At 39.0% G+C, this 16,891-nt stretch overlaps 1 protein-coding gene across 1 annotated transcript in view; it reads left to right on the forward strand.

Annotated features, from left to right (window-relative positions):
- EIF2B3 (eukaryotic translation initiation factor 2B subunit gamma) overlaps positions 1 to 16,891 on the forward strand; it is a 98,160-nt gene that overhangs the window by 4,018 nt on the left and 77,251 nt on the right. Inside the window, exon 3 of the mRNA XM_033067501.2 lies at positions 16,113 to 16,272. Within this exon, the coding sequence (XP_032923392.1) occupies positions 16,113 to 16,272 (160 nt within the window). The remainder of the gene's footprint in view (positions 1 to 16,112; positions 16,273 to 16,891) is intronic.

The raw sequence follows: 16,891 nt of genomic DNA on the forward strand, positions 1-16,891 counted from the left end.
GGTCACCTCACAGGGGAACTCACACAAAGACTTTGAATGACTGGAATTGAGAGCTGGAAAGGTTAGAGCCTGTTCAGGCTGGACTCTGGCTGCTTCTTGGTCAGTGTTAGCTTTCTAACCATGTAATTGAAAGGTTGTATTTATTTCTATGATTTCTTGATATGATGTGTGGTGGTTGTTGTCCACCAAGTGCTTGGGGAAGTGACTCTGTACACAGGTTCTTTGCTGTCTTAGGCAGTGCAGTGATGCTCAAGAAAGTTTGTGTTCAGGGTTGGCCCTGACACAGGCATGCCTCCACTGCTGGGTCAGTGACTTGTGCTGGGCTTCAGTTTTTTGCTTTTCCTCTGCTTTTGCTCACTTGGTCTTACAGTAAGCTCTTCAATAAACAGTGCCCAGATGTGATAAAGGGCTGCTGTTTGAATAAAGCCAACAGTTTATAGAATTTTAATTTCCAGCTGCATAATTAAAACACTCCCATGTAAGGCAGAAATGCTGCTCGGAGCTCTTGCTGTGATCTGGGGCAGAATTTTGTTTTTGTTGTTGTCATAGACTTAATAATATGATTTGTTCCCTGTCTGTTTAGGCCATCTTAGCCAAATTGCCTGTTTAAATAAATGTTGCAACAGAACTTCAATGAGTGCTGCAGTCCTGAGGTTTCTTTTTGAAGCTCTTTTTGAAGCTAATAAAGTGCAGTGTTACAGGCTATAAACTCCTGAGAGAAAGACTTCATTTGAGACAAGGTGAAACTTCAAGACAAGTATGGGTGTGTAGGTGGCACAAGGAGACAGATCCAGCAAGGGATTAATGCACAGACTGGACTATTTAGAGGGTGAAGAGAATACATAACAAAGAAAATCAAAATTAACAAAATCAGTTTAACTAAACTGAATGTTTCTGTCATGTGGAGAATCATGTTTTGTCATAACTCAGTTTGGCAGTATTTGTTAAATACATGCATGCAATAAGGAAGTACCTGCACTGCAGACTGGGACCCTGACCTTACAGTTTTATTGCCTGGTCAGTGACAAGTCCATGTGTCAGGTGTTTCTCTTTTTGGTAATCCAGGCAGGTCTGCTTAGGGGCCCTGGGAGACAACTAGCAGAGTGTCTGTGAGTTAGAAAATAGTGTGTCTTCCCAGGCGGCAGTGTTGATCTTCTGTTTATTTTCCAGAAAAATGGCTTAGAGAAGATGTGAGGTAGTCCTGAAAACCACACAAGTTTTCCTAAGTCAGATGCTGTGTATGAATGGCAGCAGCTGCTTCTGCCCTTTTTATTCCATGTCTGCTTGTCTGGGCACAGAGGACAAAGTGGTCTCTTATTTGAAAGAAGCCTATACGAAGTTCTTGAGCAGATTGCTGCACTGTGTATTTTGGAGTCATTCCTCTAGTAAATGCATACCACTGGTGCACCTCTTACAGGGTATGCCCTCTCCTGTGTGATATAGGTGAGAGAACTCCACAGCAGAGGTAGCTGAAAAGCTGCTGTATGTTGGCTCTGTTTGCGGTGCAGCGGGAGAGTGATCTCGTTGAAGAATGAGTTTCCCTGGTGAAAACAGCTGCTTCTTGTGGCCATAGTTTGCTGGCAGGCTTTTTGCAGCCCATGCCAAAAGTCTGATGAGAAGTTTAAACTGGTTGCTGAAACTTAGTTGTCACAAATTGAGTTAATTGCCCACAGACAGAAGAACAAGTATGCTCAGTGAGAGCGAGGTAACATGGCACAGTATAGACAACTTACTTGTGTGCAGTGCAAGTGACAGGGAGTAAAGCCAAGATTATAAATGCACAGTAAGAAATATGTCTAAGGGTAGCAGAACTGCTGATCACAAATTCTGAGATGTACATAAAGCTCTCCAAAGCATAACATTTCATGACTTGCTGCCTTGTCTGGCTTTGACTGAAGGAGTCTCACTCCTGCTTGCTGTACCTGCAGTTTTGGGCCTTTTTGTTGTCTTGCATCTTGGGTAATGAAGCTTGATACTTTAAAGATTAGATATCAAGATTAGATTTACAGAATTGCATGCAGAAGTAGCAAGAGAGCACTTAAGTGCAAAAATCTGTGAGGGCGAAGGAAACGTAGTTTCCATTGTTTTCTCTCTTTGTGGTGTGCTGGTGTTTTTAGTGGCAAGTAAGACTGACTGTTCATTCACAGTAACAAGCATCTGACTCTGCCAGTCTTACTTTTTGCAGGTTGTTCAGAAGTTCATGAAGAAAAAGGGAAACTCATTTAAGTTTTTGTTTGCTGTTTGCCCACTCTGCACACATAATAATATTTTTGACAATTTTACTTCAAAAGTTCATATACTAAATGCAAGTTCTTTGCTATATTGGAAGTCTTCCTGTTATTTTTGGCTGTCTCAGCCTACACCTGATTGATAAGGTAGCACTTCATTAGGGTTTTCGTGTTCATTACAAGTCTGAATGTATCCTTTTCTTGGATCCTTTGTGCAATAAAAATATTGTGCTAAACTTGATTCCTAAAGGCACCTACTTGAAAAGTAGTGAGTACCAGAAAACTTGATCCTGTAAGTTTCACTTTGTGTATTCCTAGGCCTGGGTGCCAGTCTGGCCTGTTCTTTACCAGTAGTTCTCTAATTGACTTGTGTAGTGGGTTGTTTTATTTAGTTTTATGAAACATTCAGTTCTGGGGTCTGAATAGCAAACAAAGACCATTGATCAGTTTGTCCTCACAATTCTACCACTGAGAACTGAGGCATAATAAGGTGATTTACCTGGGATCATCAAAGAGATTTGTACCAGTACTGGAAAGTGGACTTCTGTCTTAAATCTCTTATAGTTTCAAGCGTAAGATAACCTTATGATATTACATATTCTGTGTAATATTACATACTCTGTTTCCCCACCTTCAGAAAGCCAGCAGGACAAGACATTAAATATAAGCTGAAGCTGTTTTAAGTGAAAACAGTTGAAGAAACTTAATTAGAGCTGTAGTTCAGTTTCTGAATCTCTGGTGTTGTGGTTTATTCAGTGTGTGCTAGACTGTGATTTTAAAAAGGTCCTCAATCTGGAATGTGTCAGCTTTAATATCAGTAACTGAAAAATAATTTTTCAGCATATGGAGTAGAAACTAAGGAATTTTTTTGCCTGTGTTCATATGACCAAATTTTTAAAATTACATTTATCAATGTTTTACACTAAGTGCACCACTTAAAATTATGTTGTCAGAAAGCAAACATATATGGGTATAGGACCTATTTGTTTCTTAAATATTTTATTTTATACAGATCTGAAAACTGTTTGTTAAAGAACATTGTGAAAACTTCAGATCTTAATTGCCCTCCTATGGACCATCCCAGCATTTCCCTGGAATGCAGTTTGTTTCAGGATCTTACTATAATCCGTGTGCCCTTATGGCAGCTTTCATGGGTATAATTTTAATATCCAGTCGTAGGGTTTTGATAGAATTTTAATATCACTGTCAATTTTATTCTTTTGGCCTTTTAAGTTCCTTGTTTTTTGCTCATCCTTTGAAGGGCTGTTAATGAATGGCTTTTCAAAATATGAAAATTAAAGTAGAGCTCTAAAGACTTAATTATTTTCTTGTTTATATGTAGGATTAGAAGTGGCAGAATCTTGTTAATCTCGTTTGCATTAAAGAATATTCTTGATCCGTCAGGAAGTGTTTGAAAAAAAATTAGTTAGCAGAGGTATAAAAATTAGTTTTGTACAAAAAATAAATTTCTTTTATGAAGTCTCGTTTTCCTTATCCAGATTTTTTTCCTGTCACTTTCTGATTTTACTCTTTAAAAATATCTTCTACCAGTCAGGCTGTTACTGGTTGCTGTTTCACCCATTACAGGCATGGGAGGCATGTTGCCTTTGCATGCTTTTCAGGCAGCCTGGAGAATCTGTGGCAGGGGAGAAATAATTTGCTTTCTTAAGAATCAGGTCCTCTAAAAACTACACTTTCATTAGGGATGAAAGAGCAAACAATTTGAATGTAAGGAAGGTTTAATCTAGCCCTGGGCATGAACAGCTAAATACCTCATCCATAGATGGTAAGAAAACATTAAACTTGCTTTGGATTTGTACTCAAATTTCCTCATACATACTGCTTCAAGATTAAGGGGTTTTCAAATGTGATCAGTGTTTGGCATTTTTAGTAAAACAGTAAGGCTGATTTTGCAGGTGCACACAGCAGGTGTTAAGGTGTAATTTAATAACTTCCATGACCTTGTTTTTATTTATTTTTATTTAGCATCCTAAACTTGCTAATTGCTTGGAGCAATGTGGAAGGGATTCTATGTAAGAGATACAGCTTTTCTTTAAAATAATATATTGCTTTCTCCTCAATAATATTAACTATCATTATAACTGTTAATCCTTGTTTCTGGTTTTCATTGGTAAGCAGTGCTGGCTGGAGCATTCAGATGAGTTGAATCTGAGTAATAAGGAAATGAGTACAAGTCTTGACTGTTTCAGTGGTGATACATGATACACTTTCTAGCAAGAGAAGAGATTGAGTCCTGTCTGCTGCAGGCTGTGGTAACAGATGATGCAGTTTTGTTTTGTAGGCAGTTTGTCTTTCATTGGTAATTTTTTTTTTCATTATTAGGGGGAGAGTAGCCTTTTAAAAAGTGAACTTATTTTGATGTTCCTTGTAGTTTTATGTAATGAAATCCCGTGGCCCACTTAGGGAGGCTTTTCCTCTGTAGCTGGTATTAGTGGAGATGCTTTTTTCCATTCATATTGTAAAGTTTTCTGGTACATCCAGTGTGGTTTTTTGCAGTCCAGATGTAGGTCTTCATTTATTTGGCTTCTGCTGCCATTCTTAAAGTCCTTCTCTTGCAGTTCAGTAGACCTCCTTTGGCAGATTCATAGGACCAGTATGCAAAATGTGTGCCATGGCCTGCCATGTTATAGCACAGTTATAGCACACAGAGTTTTGCTGGCAACACAGAACTTTTTTGGGGAATAGTAGCAAGAAATTTCTGGTAGGAGGTAGAAGCCCAAGAGTAAATTGCAATGTCTCAGAATGTACTAGTTGAAATAGTGTGATGATAAGCAGCCACTGATGGAGGAAGGAAAGGTTAATGCAAAACTAGAATGTATCAGGTAAAGTATTCTTTATGGTAGAGATGAGAAATTAATTCTATTGCTTAAGGCAATGAGAAGAGGCTGTTTGCCAGGAATACTGAGCAGGTGTGCAACTTAAATGTATCAAATGTGGGACAAACACTAGAAAATGAGATAAGATATTCAGAGTGGAATATAAATGGGTTTAAATTTGCTGTGAGAAAACATAGGCTGAAAATTATAGAATAGTTTTAATCAGAGCAGAATAGGATTGTGAGACAGTCTTCCAGGATTTAACAAGATAAGAATCCACTGATTTCCTCCTAGAATGAGAATCTGTTTTCTTCTTTTTTTTTTTTTTTTGGTTAGCTTTTAAATAAACTAAGTAAATCAATAGCTGGAATGACAGGAGGCAAAACTCTTGACTCAGAAAACCCCTTTGAGAGCTGTGTTTCTGTGACCACCTGTTTCTACCATTCATCAGGCTGCTAAAGCCCTTTTTGTGGATTGCAGATTACTGTTGATGAAAAAAATAAATGGCAAGGGGTGTCACTATAGTTTACAAATGAGTTCCTCTGAAATTTAGGCATCTCTAGTATTTCACCATTTTGTTTCCTGTCCCAAATTTTACCAGACCCACACAGCTGCTGTCTGGCACCACCTCCCAGGCTGGGGCTCTCCAGGCAGCAGGTTGAAAAACCTGGTTAACTCATGAATCTGTGTTTCAGGTATACTGGGTGTGCCTGGATCAAACATTTGTCTTCACGGAGTCTATATTATTTTCATCTTCTATTAAGCATTCTCTCCCTTGTGTCACTCAGCTATACTCCAGACAGTGATTAAAATGTGGCATTCCAGCAGAGTAACAGCAGTGGAACAATTTCACGTTTTCCTCCCTTGATGAGCCCTTAGCTATGTTAATGGAAGCCCTGAATAATATGGTGTGAATTAATCAGCTTGTCTTCTGCTGCTATCACTAGTGAGTGCTTGTGAGAGAAATGTTTCGTCTCAGGTGGTCCACCTGGTTTTCTCAGTTTCAAAAGGTAAGATTACAAAGTAATACAACTCTTCAAAAGCAAAGCAAAAGAAACCCTAAAAAGCTACTAAAAAGAAGAAGAAAAACCAACTTTCTTTGAACAAATAAACAAAGATTGAAACTCCAGATTCTCTTGGTATGTGCATCTTTGGGATCTGTGTTGTGGAAAGTGTGATGTCACGGTGGTGGTCTGTGTGCTGCTGAGGGTCACTGATCCGTGGAGTCTTGGCCAGCATGGCGAAGCGCTCCGCTTCCTCTGCTGAAAAATCTCCTTTCCAAACACATGATGTAAGTAAGCTTGCTGGAACGGCTGGAAGATGGAATCTGAATCCTTTTGGTACAACGGAGCAGAGTTTGGTGTGCATGGAAAGAAAAACTTAGGTCCCCATAATATAGAGTTACGTATTTTTTTGTACTGTCAGTGGAAATAAAAAAGCTGAATTAAATTCATTTGTAAGAGACAAGGTCTCTATAATAGCAAGACTGAACTAAATATTCTATTAATCTGTTTTGAAGTAGTAAAAATATTTTAATAATTTTCTTCTAGCACAGCTGACAGCAAACATTGTTTACTTAAGTGTTTAAAATGCAAATAAAAATGCTGTCTTGGTGGTTTTTCTGAATCTGCCTTTCACAGTGTTGCTAGTAGAGAAAGCAGATGTATCAGATGGCAGCTCACAGGGTATGTAGCATCTTTTTCCTCTCTCTGCCTTTCACTGAAAGCTGCCACCCCTGAAGGCACTAGCCAACATTTATTACAGCTTGCATGCCCAAGTCCCATTCCCAAAGCACAGCTGAGTGTCTTGGTAGAAGGCAGCTACACGGGCAGGTGCTCAGGCTGTGTGGCTGTGGGGAACTATACAGCACTGCCTGACTGTGCTTGAGGAACGTGTTCAAGACTTTCAGCTGATCATTATTTTTTTCTGGCAGGGTAAGAGAGAATTCAGCAATTGTTGGGTTTTTTTGTTTGTTTGTTTGTTGTTTTTTTTTTATGTTGCTCAACTTTACAAGACTCTAGCTAATTAAATTATTTTGCTACCCAGGTTTACTATGGATAATGGCTTAAACACCAGAAGTTTGAATAAGGCAATTAGCTGTGAAGGTTAGATCTAGAATGATTATTAGGGCATTTGTTATTTGCCCATTGTCAGCTAAAGAGGATGCCTTCCATTATACAGGCCAGCAAAACCTGAGGTGTTTTGCAAGAAGTGGCATTGACAGACCTGAGATGCCTGTCAGTTTCAATTGTTGCATGTCCTTATCCTTTTCATGCTCCTGGGAACTCCAGGCCTGTGCTCATTATGTTAACCAGTGCCTCTTGTTACCATGTAGAAGTTAATGGTCAGTGCTTTTCCTGTATTACAGTGTGTGTTTTCATTTAGGCCCTCTGTGGTTTCTGATGAATTAGACAAATTCAGCCTATTCTGCTTGCAGACACAGCAAGCTCTTTGCGCATGCATGTAGCTGAAGTAATTTATTTAAAAGCATCCTGGTAAAAATATTTTACTGGTTTTGTCAGCCACTACTAGTTTTCATTTTTGGGGAGTAAATAGTAGTGTTCATTTTGGTAAATCCTCTTTCATTTTCCCTATTTAAAATATATACAGTTGCCCTATGTAAATAACTTACTGTGCTTTAACCATGACACTACAACAACTGTAAGGCCCACAATTGCCATGAAAAGCCCAAACATTCTATAAGGGAAGAGCTGTTAAGATCCAGACATGGGGAAAATACACGAGTAGAAATCCTACAGGCTAGAAACAAAGTAAAAAAGGCTGCAGGCGGCAAGGAAGGAATGTTCTTCCAGAAAAATGTCCCAAAAATGTATTATTGCAGGTGAGATCTTCCCCTGAAAGAGAAAATGGAATTGTTCAAATCAGGCACAACTGATCTGTGTATTGCAGCCGAAGTACCTAGTTCCAGTTTTTGGGGAATGTGGGAGCAAGGAGATGCCAAATGTCAGCCCACAGACTTACTGTGCTGAAGAGGGTTTTCCCCTGTGTCTGGTTTTGCAGCTTGATACAGTTGTGCAACACTGATAATAGGAATGTGGTGCTGTGAACAGCACGGACTATCCCAGAGGCTGTAACTCTTCTAAGCACTGGTTTTCTGTCACTGTTTAATTTGGTGATAGCCATGGTGAAGAGCAGTGGACTTCAGGATGCCTGGAATTTAATTTTGCATTTTTGTCATGCTGTGTTAACTGGGAAACTTAAACAGGTTTTCTCATTTTTCCTTGGTTTTGTGCTGAAAATGGAAAAGCAAATGTGCATTCAGATTTTCTTGAAGCAAATTTAGATATTTTTCTGAACTTTAAATTCAGTCAGCTTCTTTGGGAAGATGGTAAAAATTCTGGATGTACACTAATAGTGCTGGAAAAAGCAGTGGAGATGAAATTTTCATAACTTTTTTCTTACAACAGCAGTTACTGCAGATCAAACACCATTGGAAAAATTGGAAAGGTGCTAGAGGAGAAAATGACACTGTGTGGAAGATAATTTAGGAATCTACAGTTTATAATAGTGCTGTTATTTAGCATGGCGTGAAAAGCGTTTAGAGAAGAGCCCCAACATTTTAACAAGGCTGATGGGGTTTTGGGCAGGTGGTTGCCACTCCTGTGCAGGCTGGTGCACAGTAGCAATTCCACTGAGCTGTCTCACACAGTCTCTGCTTTGCAGAGTACATCAGAATTTGGATTTTCTTTTGAAGTAGTGTTGAAACTGGGTGTTGTGTAATGACTTGTTTTGACCTTGGAAAGAGGTTTTTTTTTAATTTAAGATCGTGGTGATACTAGCTGCAGGATGGCAGAATGATTCCTGAGGACATGCTTGTATGTTTTGGTTTTTATTTACTGTCTAGCTTGAGATTGCAAGGAACCATTATGATCCTCTAGTCTGTATGGAAGTTTGCACCCACTAGTTGGGGCTGTTAGCCCCAAAACTTAGGGATGACTTAGTGAAAGTATTTTTGAAATATAGCAAGACTTTCTTCATCTACTAGAATGTATGAATTACCTATTACAAACTTTGATATTTTATTCCAGGCTGTACTTATTTTCCCTCTTAAACCACTTTGCCTTTTATTCCTATGCTGATCACTGGTTCCTAGCCCCTGAATCCTGTTATTCCTGCATTTTGTTGTGGTGCTGAGATCTGCAGTTGAGCTGATTGCTGACTGTGGGCAAAGGCCTTCTTTCCCTTCAATAAGTTGAGCCGGTTGAGCTCCATTAGGACTACTTTTTATTATTATTGTGTGTATGACTGCAGCACCTGACTGCCTAAGGCTCTGCTTACATTAAGTGTTAAGCCTGGGCTTGAGCTCTGGGCTTTGGCAGCAATTCCTGCTGCGCTGCTGCTGTTGAGGTTGGAGCCCGACTGCTGCATTCTCCTTTCTGTTCATGTGAGGCAGAGTCCAAGATCAGCTGCAAAGCAGGTCTGCTAGTGCTGCTGTCCAGGTAGTCCTGGAAACCTGCCTTCCAGGAATAGGTGTGACAACGAGAGTGCCATTTGTTTCTGGAGTTCTGCCTATGGAGAAGGGATCTGTCCATGCACTGCATTGAGCCAGGAGAGAATTTACCTTGCCAGGCTTACCCTTCATGAACTGACAAATTCAGGGTCTGGGTTCCGCAGTGCTCCCCTGAGTGTTTGCTGGCATGGCACACACTTCTGGATGCCTTTAGATGGGAAAAACAGTCTCCTCTGTGGCATACTCGAGTTTGGGACATAAACCCAGGACAATGACCCTGATCTCAGACAAATGAGAGAACCTACCAAGACAGAATCAACTGTGTCAGTCCAGTGCCCCATCATACTGACAGCATGACAATTGTCAGTGTAGCTCTGCATGTGTAAGGGTAGCACATTTCAGATTTCTTTTACTTAAAAAAAAAAGAAAGGCAGCAGAGGCTAAAGCCACACCCTTCAGAAGATGCAGAAATAGATAGTAGGGCTGTCATCCTGTATTGAAGTGAGGTAGAAGTAGATTTGTTAAGTGCATGACAAGTGGATGGGATAGGCTATTAAAAGGACAGTGAACAGCTTGTGCTTCATGTGATCGAAAACAGAACTAGCAAAGAAGGGTGATGTGGGTAGAGGAATAAGCTGGGAAAATTACTTTTGGAGTACTGTGTAAGTAGGACAAGATTGATTTAGTTGAAACCAGATGAAAAGGTGGATTGCAAAGCTTATGTTCCAGACCAGAAGTTTTACAGTTCAATAAGTGTCATAATATCAATGTCCTGCTTTGAAAACATACTTAATGAGTTTATGAACTTCTGTTCATCGCTAAACTTCTGGGTTTGGTTGCTGAGAAGTGTAAATTACCCTTTTCCACTCCACATGTCAGTTTGAGCATAGGTAGCAAGACTTCCTTCTGGGAGGAGACAGGATGCCTTCTAGGCTTGAATATCTTTCCTGTTCCTAGTTTATATGTATGTAAATTTAAAAATATTGATTTTGGATGGTAGCTCATGAGATGCAAAGATAACCTAAAATGGTGTTTTCATTGTATGATCCCATCTGATACAAAACATAGGATGAGCCATATGATGGGACTGGGGTTAAGTCTCCTCCCCAGCTTCTGGCATCTTTCTTGCAGCTTTCTTTGAGAAGATAAACAGTGATGCTGACAGGTTACGTATGTGAAAGCATTCACATTGCCTTAAGATATCCTCACCTGATGAATTCAGGGCCATCTAAGAAATTAGAAGAGACTCCCTTGGCTCCCACATTAGACTTTCCTGTTTGGTTTTTTTGGGTGTATTTTTGTTTTGGTTTTTTGTTTTTTGTGGGGTTTTTTTAAGGAAAAAAGAAGCCTCTAAGAAGCTCCTTTCATGTTGCACGCATCTTAAAAAAAATAATTATTTCATCTTTTAATGAGGAGAGGTTGCTTCTGGATTTCAGATTGAGGGATGTTCTGTGCCTCTTCTGTCCTCTGTCCTCAGAATAGTTATGAATGTGCTGGCCTCCAGAAAAGTTCCTGCTGCAAGGTGAGAGCAGAGTAGGTAAATGCTTCATGTCTGCTAGCAAAGTACTAAATCATGATTTCCTTCTGAATCTTGCCATCAAGGACATTACAAAAGGAGAGTGGGAATTCCCAGCCAAAGGCTGCCATTTCATTTGGTAGCTAACAAGATCTTACAGACATCAAAAAATAAATGAGGTTCCCTGCTCCAGTTGCAGCAAAAGCCATAGAGCTTCAAAGAGGTCACAGGTGTGGAAATTGGAGGTCTCTTAATAGAGGCTGAGATAAAAAGGGGTTCTCTGAAGCCTTGGATGTGAGTTTCTGATCTGAAAGAGTGGTGAGTAATGCAATTGCTGGGAGGTATCTTTGACTTTGCCTGGAGAATGCTAACAAGCAATCAAAATGCTTGCCCACAGCCAAACTGTTTTTTCCCTTTCCACTCTTTAGAATAATAAAAAGCATTACACACAAACCCCACTGTTAATGCAACATGTGGGTAAAGTTCCAGGCTATTGTGTATAAAACTCAGTCCTAATTCCAGCAATAATTATAACTTGTTCCTCTCTCTCTCCCCTGTTGTTTGGTGACACCGCAGGAAGTGATGCAAAGTTCTCTGTGCATGTATTAACATAGGTTGAATATATCTAATCTCTTGATTTTTTTTCTTGTCAAAGGCTCAGCTGTAGTACTTTGCAATTGGAAACTTTTAACATTTAACTTCAATATTTTGTCTGTTTTCAGTTCTGTTAGAAGCTGGTTCTACTGCTTGTGGATGTTTTGCTTCTTTTCTGTTTATAATGCAATCTGACATTTGTTTTCCTCTTTCTCTTGAGGCTGATTTTGTTCATATTACAGTTTCCTTGCAACACATGTTTTCTCATTTTCTAGTGTGCTGTTTTTGAGACCATCAGCAGTTTAGGCTGTGAGGTCCTGCCCTTGTCTATACTTGATAGAAAAAGCATACTGAATACCACTAAAAATTCATAATTTGCTGCCAGCTATCTGTGGTAACCTTGACATCTCCTGTTTGATCATAAGGGCTCCAGCAATAATTGCTGAATATAAAAGGGTTTTTAGCATTGCCTTTGTATGTGGGGTGTGAGAAAGTCCAAGGCTTTTTATTTATGCTGGTATATTACACCATATAATTGCATCCATCTTTTGATCTGTGGTATGAATTAGTTCCATTGAAAACATGTTTTCTATTTTTAAATCGGCTGTCTTGATCCGAGTTCTTGAAACAATCTGCTTTTTGGTCTTGTTTTTGTGTATATTTTCCATATTGTGCTGGGTTTAATATAATTGTTGACATACTGGTTTTCAGTAAGTTTTTTCCTTACTGTTTTCTCTATGCTGTATAAATCTCTTCATGTTTTATATTACACTGTTTTATTTATCTGGATCAAGTATTTAACTTATTTCATATCTGATAATTTCACAGTTCATAACATTTGATGGTGAAGTGCTGTTAGGCAATGTTAGAAAGGTAGAGGACCTTAGTGCCAATTTTTCATACTTGACTTAACTGAATACTCTGTATTCAGGGATGGTTGGACTGAAAGCCCAGAGCTCCAATAATTTATGAAGTCAGTAGGGATGCAGAGGGATCTTCTGGAAACTTGGATCATAGGTGGGATGATCTCTGCAGAATCCCACTTTTCTCCACTGGTCAGTAGCCTAGTCTCAGTTTTTCATTTAAGGGAGTGAATTGCAAATCTGAGGTTGAAAGAGATTTATAAGGCCCAGGTTAATGCTTCCAAGGAGCATTATATTCTTGTCTTTTCTGTGGCTCTTGTGATGCTTACAAAAACATGAGCTGTGCTACCAGCAGGGCAGGGCTGCTGTCCCTGTGAGTTTTCCTGTGTTCCTCAACCCCAAATCATTTGCTGTTCTCTTATGCTTGATGGCCTTTTCACCTGCTCTGTATAGCAGCTTCTGTTATAGAAGAGCTATATAGAGCCCTGGTCTGTGATGAGGGCTTCTCTTTGACATAAAAGTAGTAGAGACAAAATGACATGTGTCAAGTTTGGCAGAGCAGGAAAATCCCAGATATTCCAAGTATTTGTTTTATGCTTCATCCATTAGATGATCCTTCTTGGTTTAGACCCTTGCCTTGCCCTGCCCGTGGTTGTAGTGTGTGTTGAGAGTGCATTTGTGTGTGCATTTTTTTCCTTTGCAGTTGTTCTGCTTGAGGTGTGTGCTTGCTGGGGTTTTTTTAATCAGTTCATGTTGATTCTTATCTAATGTTTGTATAATAGTTTGGGGTTGATGTAATCATTGCTACATGTATTTCATTAAGAGATGTGCGTGTACTTAGGTATTTGCATAATTCATGAAGTCAAGTATGTTCACATACCCCTTGTTAGCACGTGAGTGCATGTAGTAAAAACGTACTTCTCTTCTTTGTATCAGTGGCTCATTGGGAAAGGTGCACTGCATTTATTTGACATGTATATATGTAAAAAACCCACAAGTTCTACCATTTATTTTCTTTCTTCTACGCCCACCTCGAAAACGTAAAGAAAAACACACACTTCTGCTAAGGTTCTAGTATAGTTTATTTTTTCATTCAGCCATTAGTTTATTCGTTCAGGAGTTGTACACTGGGAAAAAAAGTGCATCCATTAGACAGTGAGGGCTTTATTTATGAGGGGGGTGGTGTTTCAAAGGGGAGGCTGTCAAGTCCCAAAAGAGCCTTTCATGGTGTATTCTCAGCGTGCTTCTGAGGCCACTGCTCTGCTCATCAGGAGGAGAGGCAGAAATGTGGGCTTTACAGAGCAACTGTGTGTTTCACTGGTCCCTGCGCTCACTGACGTTTATTTACATATTGGGAGAGTAAATGGGTAGAACAGATGGCAACCAGACATTTGGTGGTTCTGTTCCCGTATGCTCCTCAGGGGTCTTGCATTCAGTTTTTGCAAAAAGCTTGTCCTATAGGGAGAAGAAAAAACCCAGGAGCCTGGTCAGAACTATGAAACGCTTGTTGGGTTTTTGCATTAGTGACAGATTAAAGCATTTCGTAAAATGTGAAATAATTACAAGGTTTGTTTTACAAGTCCAGATAGTCATTCCTTAGTGTAAGACTATTGGGGTGTCGGTCTCTCATTTTATTATTTCTTATGTTCACCACTGGAACAAATGCATCTAGATTTGAAGCTGGCAATCTCTTCCTTCTATAAAGTGAGTTTGAAAAGTACAGGTCTATTTATATGGGTCTTGAATACCTTTTGGCCTTTTCTGTAAACGTCGTAATTCATTCACGCTCTTGTAAAAACAGAATATCTGAAAATTTTGCAGGATTTTCCAGGATATTTAATATGTGTTTCTTCACAGTTTACAGTTGTGAAGCGGGAGATTTGCTTCCACACCAAACTGAATTTTTTTCTTATTTTCTTTGTACACCCTGGAATGTCGGAGCAGGGCTCCTCCAGAGTTCTGGGTAACTTGTTTCAGTGGTTTGGGTTGTTAGGGTTTTTTCCAATGTGTGCATGTTGGGTTTTTTTAGAGAAGTGCTAATTAAAACACTTTTCTTGGGCAAAACCATAATATAAAATACACATTTTGAAAATATATTTAAAGGACTGATGCAAGTCAGGTTTTGAATGTGTAAAATTCTCAACCTGCAGATTGTTCCTTCCTGTGAAGCAGCCAGGTGTTTCTCAGTAAAGTGGGGAGAAATCACATGAAAATGGAAGAGCTTGACCTTTTGCACAGCATGTCAAATCAGCAGCTCCAGCAGTTTGTGACATGATGAATTCCAACGCCTTATTGGTAAACACATGAAACTGCCTAGCAGTTATAGAAGAACCTGTCAAATAATGTAAATACCAGACCTCAGCTAATCTCAACTACAATGTGGAATTTCCTAGTGTTAGATAAAGTCTGTAAAGCAAGCTTTTCTGTAATAAACCTTTCTGGAATGAGAGGTCAATCTTGAAATGGTTTGCTTTAAATCAAGATATTTTTCAAAAGTAAGAATTAGTGATTGATCCTCCATGGACTAACTCATGTTTTTCTAAGTATTGTCTAATGCCCTTCATTAAATATTGTCTTTTAAAAAGACAAAACTAGGCAGTCGTGTCACACTGCAGGAGGCTTAGCATGGGAAATTGTAGAAGAGAAAGTGAAAATGGTAACTGTCAGGAAAGAAACACCGCCTTCTGGAGAGGCCTTTAGAAGGTTGATCATTAACAAAAAGCGGAAATTTGCTACTTTTCTGTAGGCCATGCTGCACAAATATTATGTTAGGATTAGTTTAAATGAAGTTAATTGCTGAACTCGTAAGTTTTTGGCAGCATATTCCACAACACATGTGAAATACAGAAATTTTTTTTCTAAATAAGAGTTTTTAGCTGGATTATATTGATAGTGTGCACCATTAAGGAAGCTTCTGTGTCTTGCTCAATATGTGACAATGTTCCTGTGATTTGTGCAGCAGTTCTCTTAAAAACTGTATAAGGGACTTTGGAATCCTTTGAGATCAAAATTAAGTTCAATCCTCCTATTAAATAGGACCTAATGTCCTCTTTTTTTCTTGTGATATGGAGTATTGCTGGTTTTAGGAAATGTATTTCTAAACTGAGCCCACCATCGCAGTGCAATTACTGAGTAAATCACATCCTAGATAGTCTTTGTTTTTTTTGTCCCCCCATAAAATAACATAGTTTAAATAGCTTTTCCAGCGGTTTGTAGCCAGATGCAAAGTCAGCTAAAAAAGAGTTCTTCAGAAAGATTTCTACATCATTATATAACTAAAAGTAGCTGTTGAAAATACTGCAGAATTTCTTGTTGGTCTTAACAGCCATGGCTGCTGTGTCCTTAGGAGCAGATGAAGACAATTTAGATGGTCACATACTCTTTATGGTCCAAAGCTGGATAAGCATTAACCAAATAACAGTAACAACAGGACTCAAGAAAAGTGCACTGGTAAAAACCAGGAGCTATTTTTGGCAGTGGTAAATTTAGGAAAAAAAAATAAAGAAAGTTAGTGTGTATTTCTTTTTGGATCCTCAGATGCTAGTCCATGTGTGGTAAATTGTATCTCTGAAAGGTTTGCTGGTTTTTTTCCTTCCTTGACAGACGGATGTCTTGGTGTTGAGCTGCGATCTGATCACAGATGTTGATTTATATGAAGTTGTGGACCTCTTTCGGACACATGATGCTACTCTGTCCATGTTGATGAAGAAAACTCATGAACCAACAGAAGTGGTACCAGGACAGAAAGGGAAAAAAAAGCCAGGTATGTAGGTAGGAATACATATTTATTAATAAATTATAGAGAAACCACTGGTATTTATGATATGTTTAGTTATCAGTCCCAGAGCAAAAGAAATAAAAAAGGCACAGATACCCTGTTTTTCCTCAGATTCCCTGGTGAGGGTGTGACTTGTTTTTTTCCAGCTCAGAGTTAAGTATTAGACTCATGTAATCTTGCAGGCTGTGATCCAAAGCTCACAAGAGTTAAGGGTAAAGCTCCAGGTGACTTCAGTGAGTTTTGGATGAAACCCTAAATTTTTCTTATGTATGAACATTAAAACCGTTAGATTTTTCAAGAGCACTAAACATCAGCATCAGCTGGGAATTTTACACTGAGTCTAAGGACCCGCACTAGGTGGGTAACAAACACTTCTAGAAATTCTCCCCTCTCATGTTATGTAGTGAATTACTCTTCTGAAATCACATCCAGGAGCCTTTTGCTAGGCAAAACTCCCACTGATTTCAAGAAGTTGATTAGATGCTTATCTTGTCCCTCTTACCATAAAGTCTTAGTTAGTGCCTTGTAATCTTTAATGTATCTGTTCTCACAACACTGCTGTAAGGCAGAACAGGGCTATTATACCCATTTTACTTATATGCTA

This window comes from Catharus ustulatus, chromosome 9 (genome assembly GCF_009819885.2).
Source record: "Catharus ustulatus isolate bCatUst1 chromosome 9, bCatUst1.pri.v2, whole genome shotgun sequence".
In the NCBI taxonomy this organism is placed as follows: domain Eukaryota; kingdom Metazoa; phylum Chordata; class Aves; order Passeriformes; family Turdidae; genus Catharus; species Catharus ustulatus.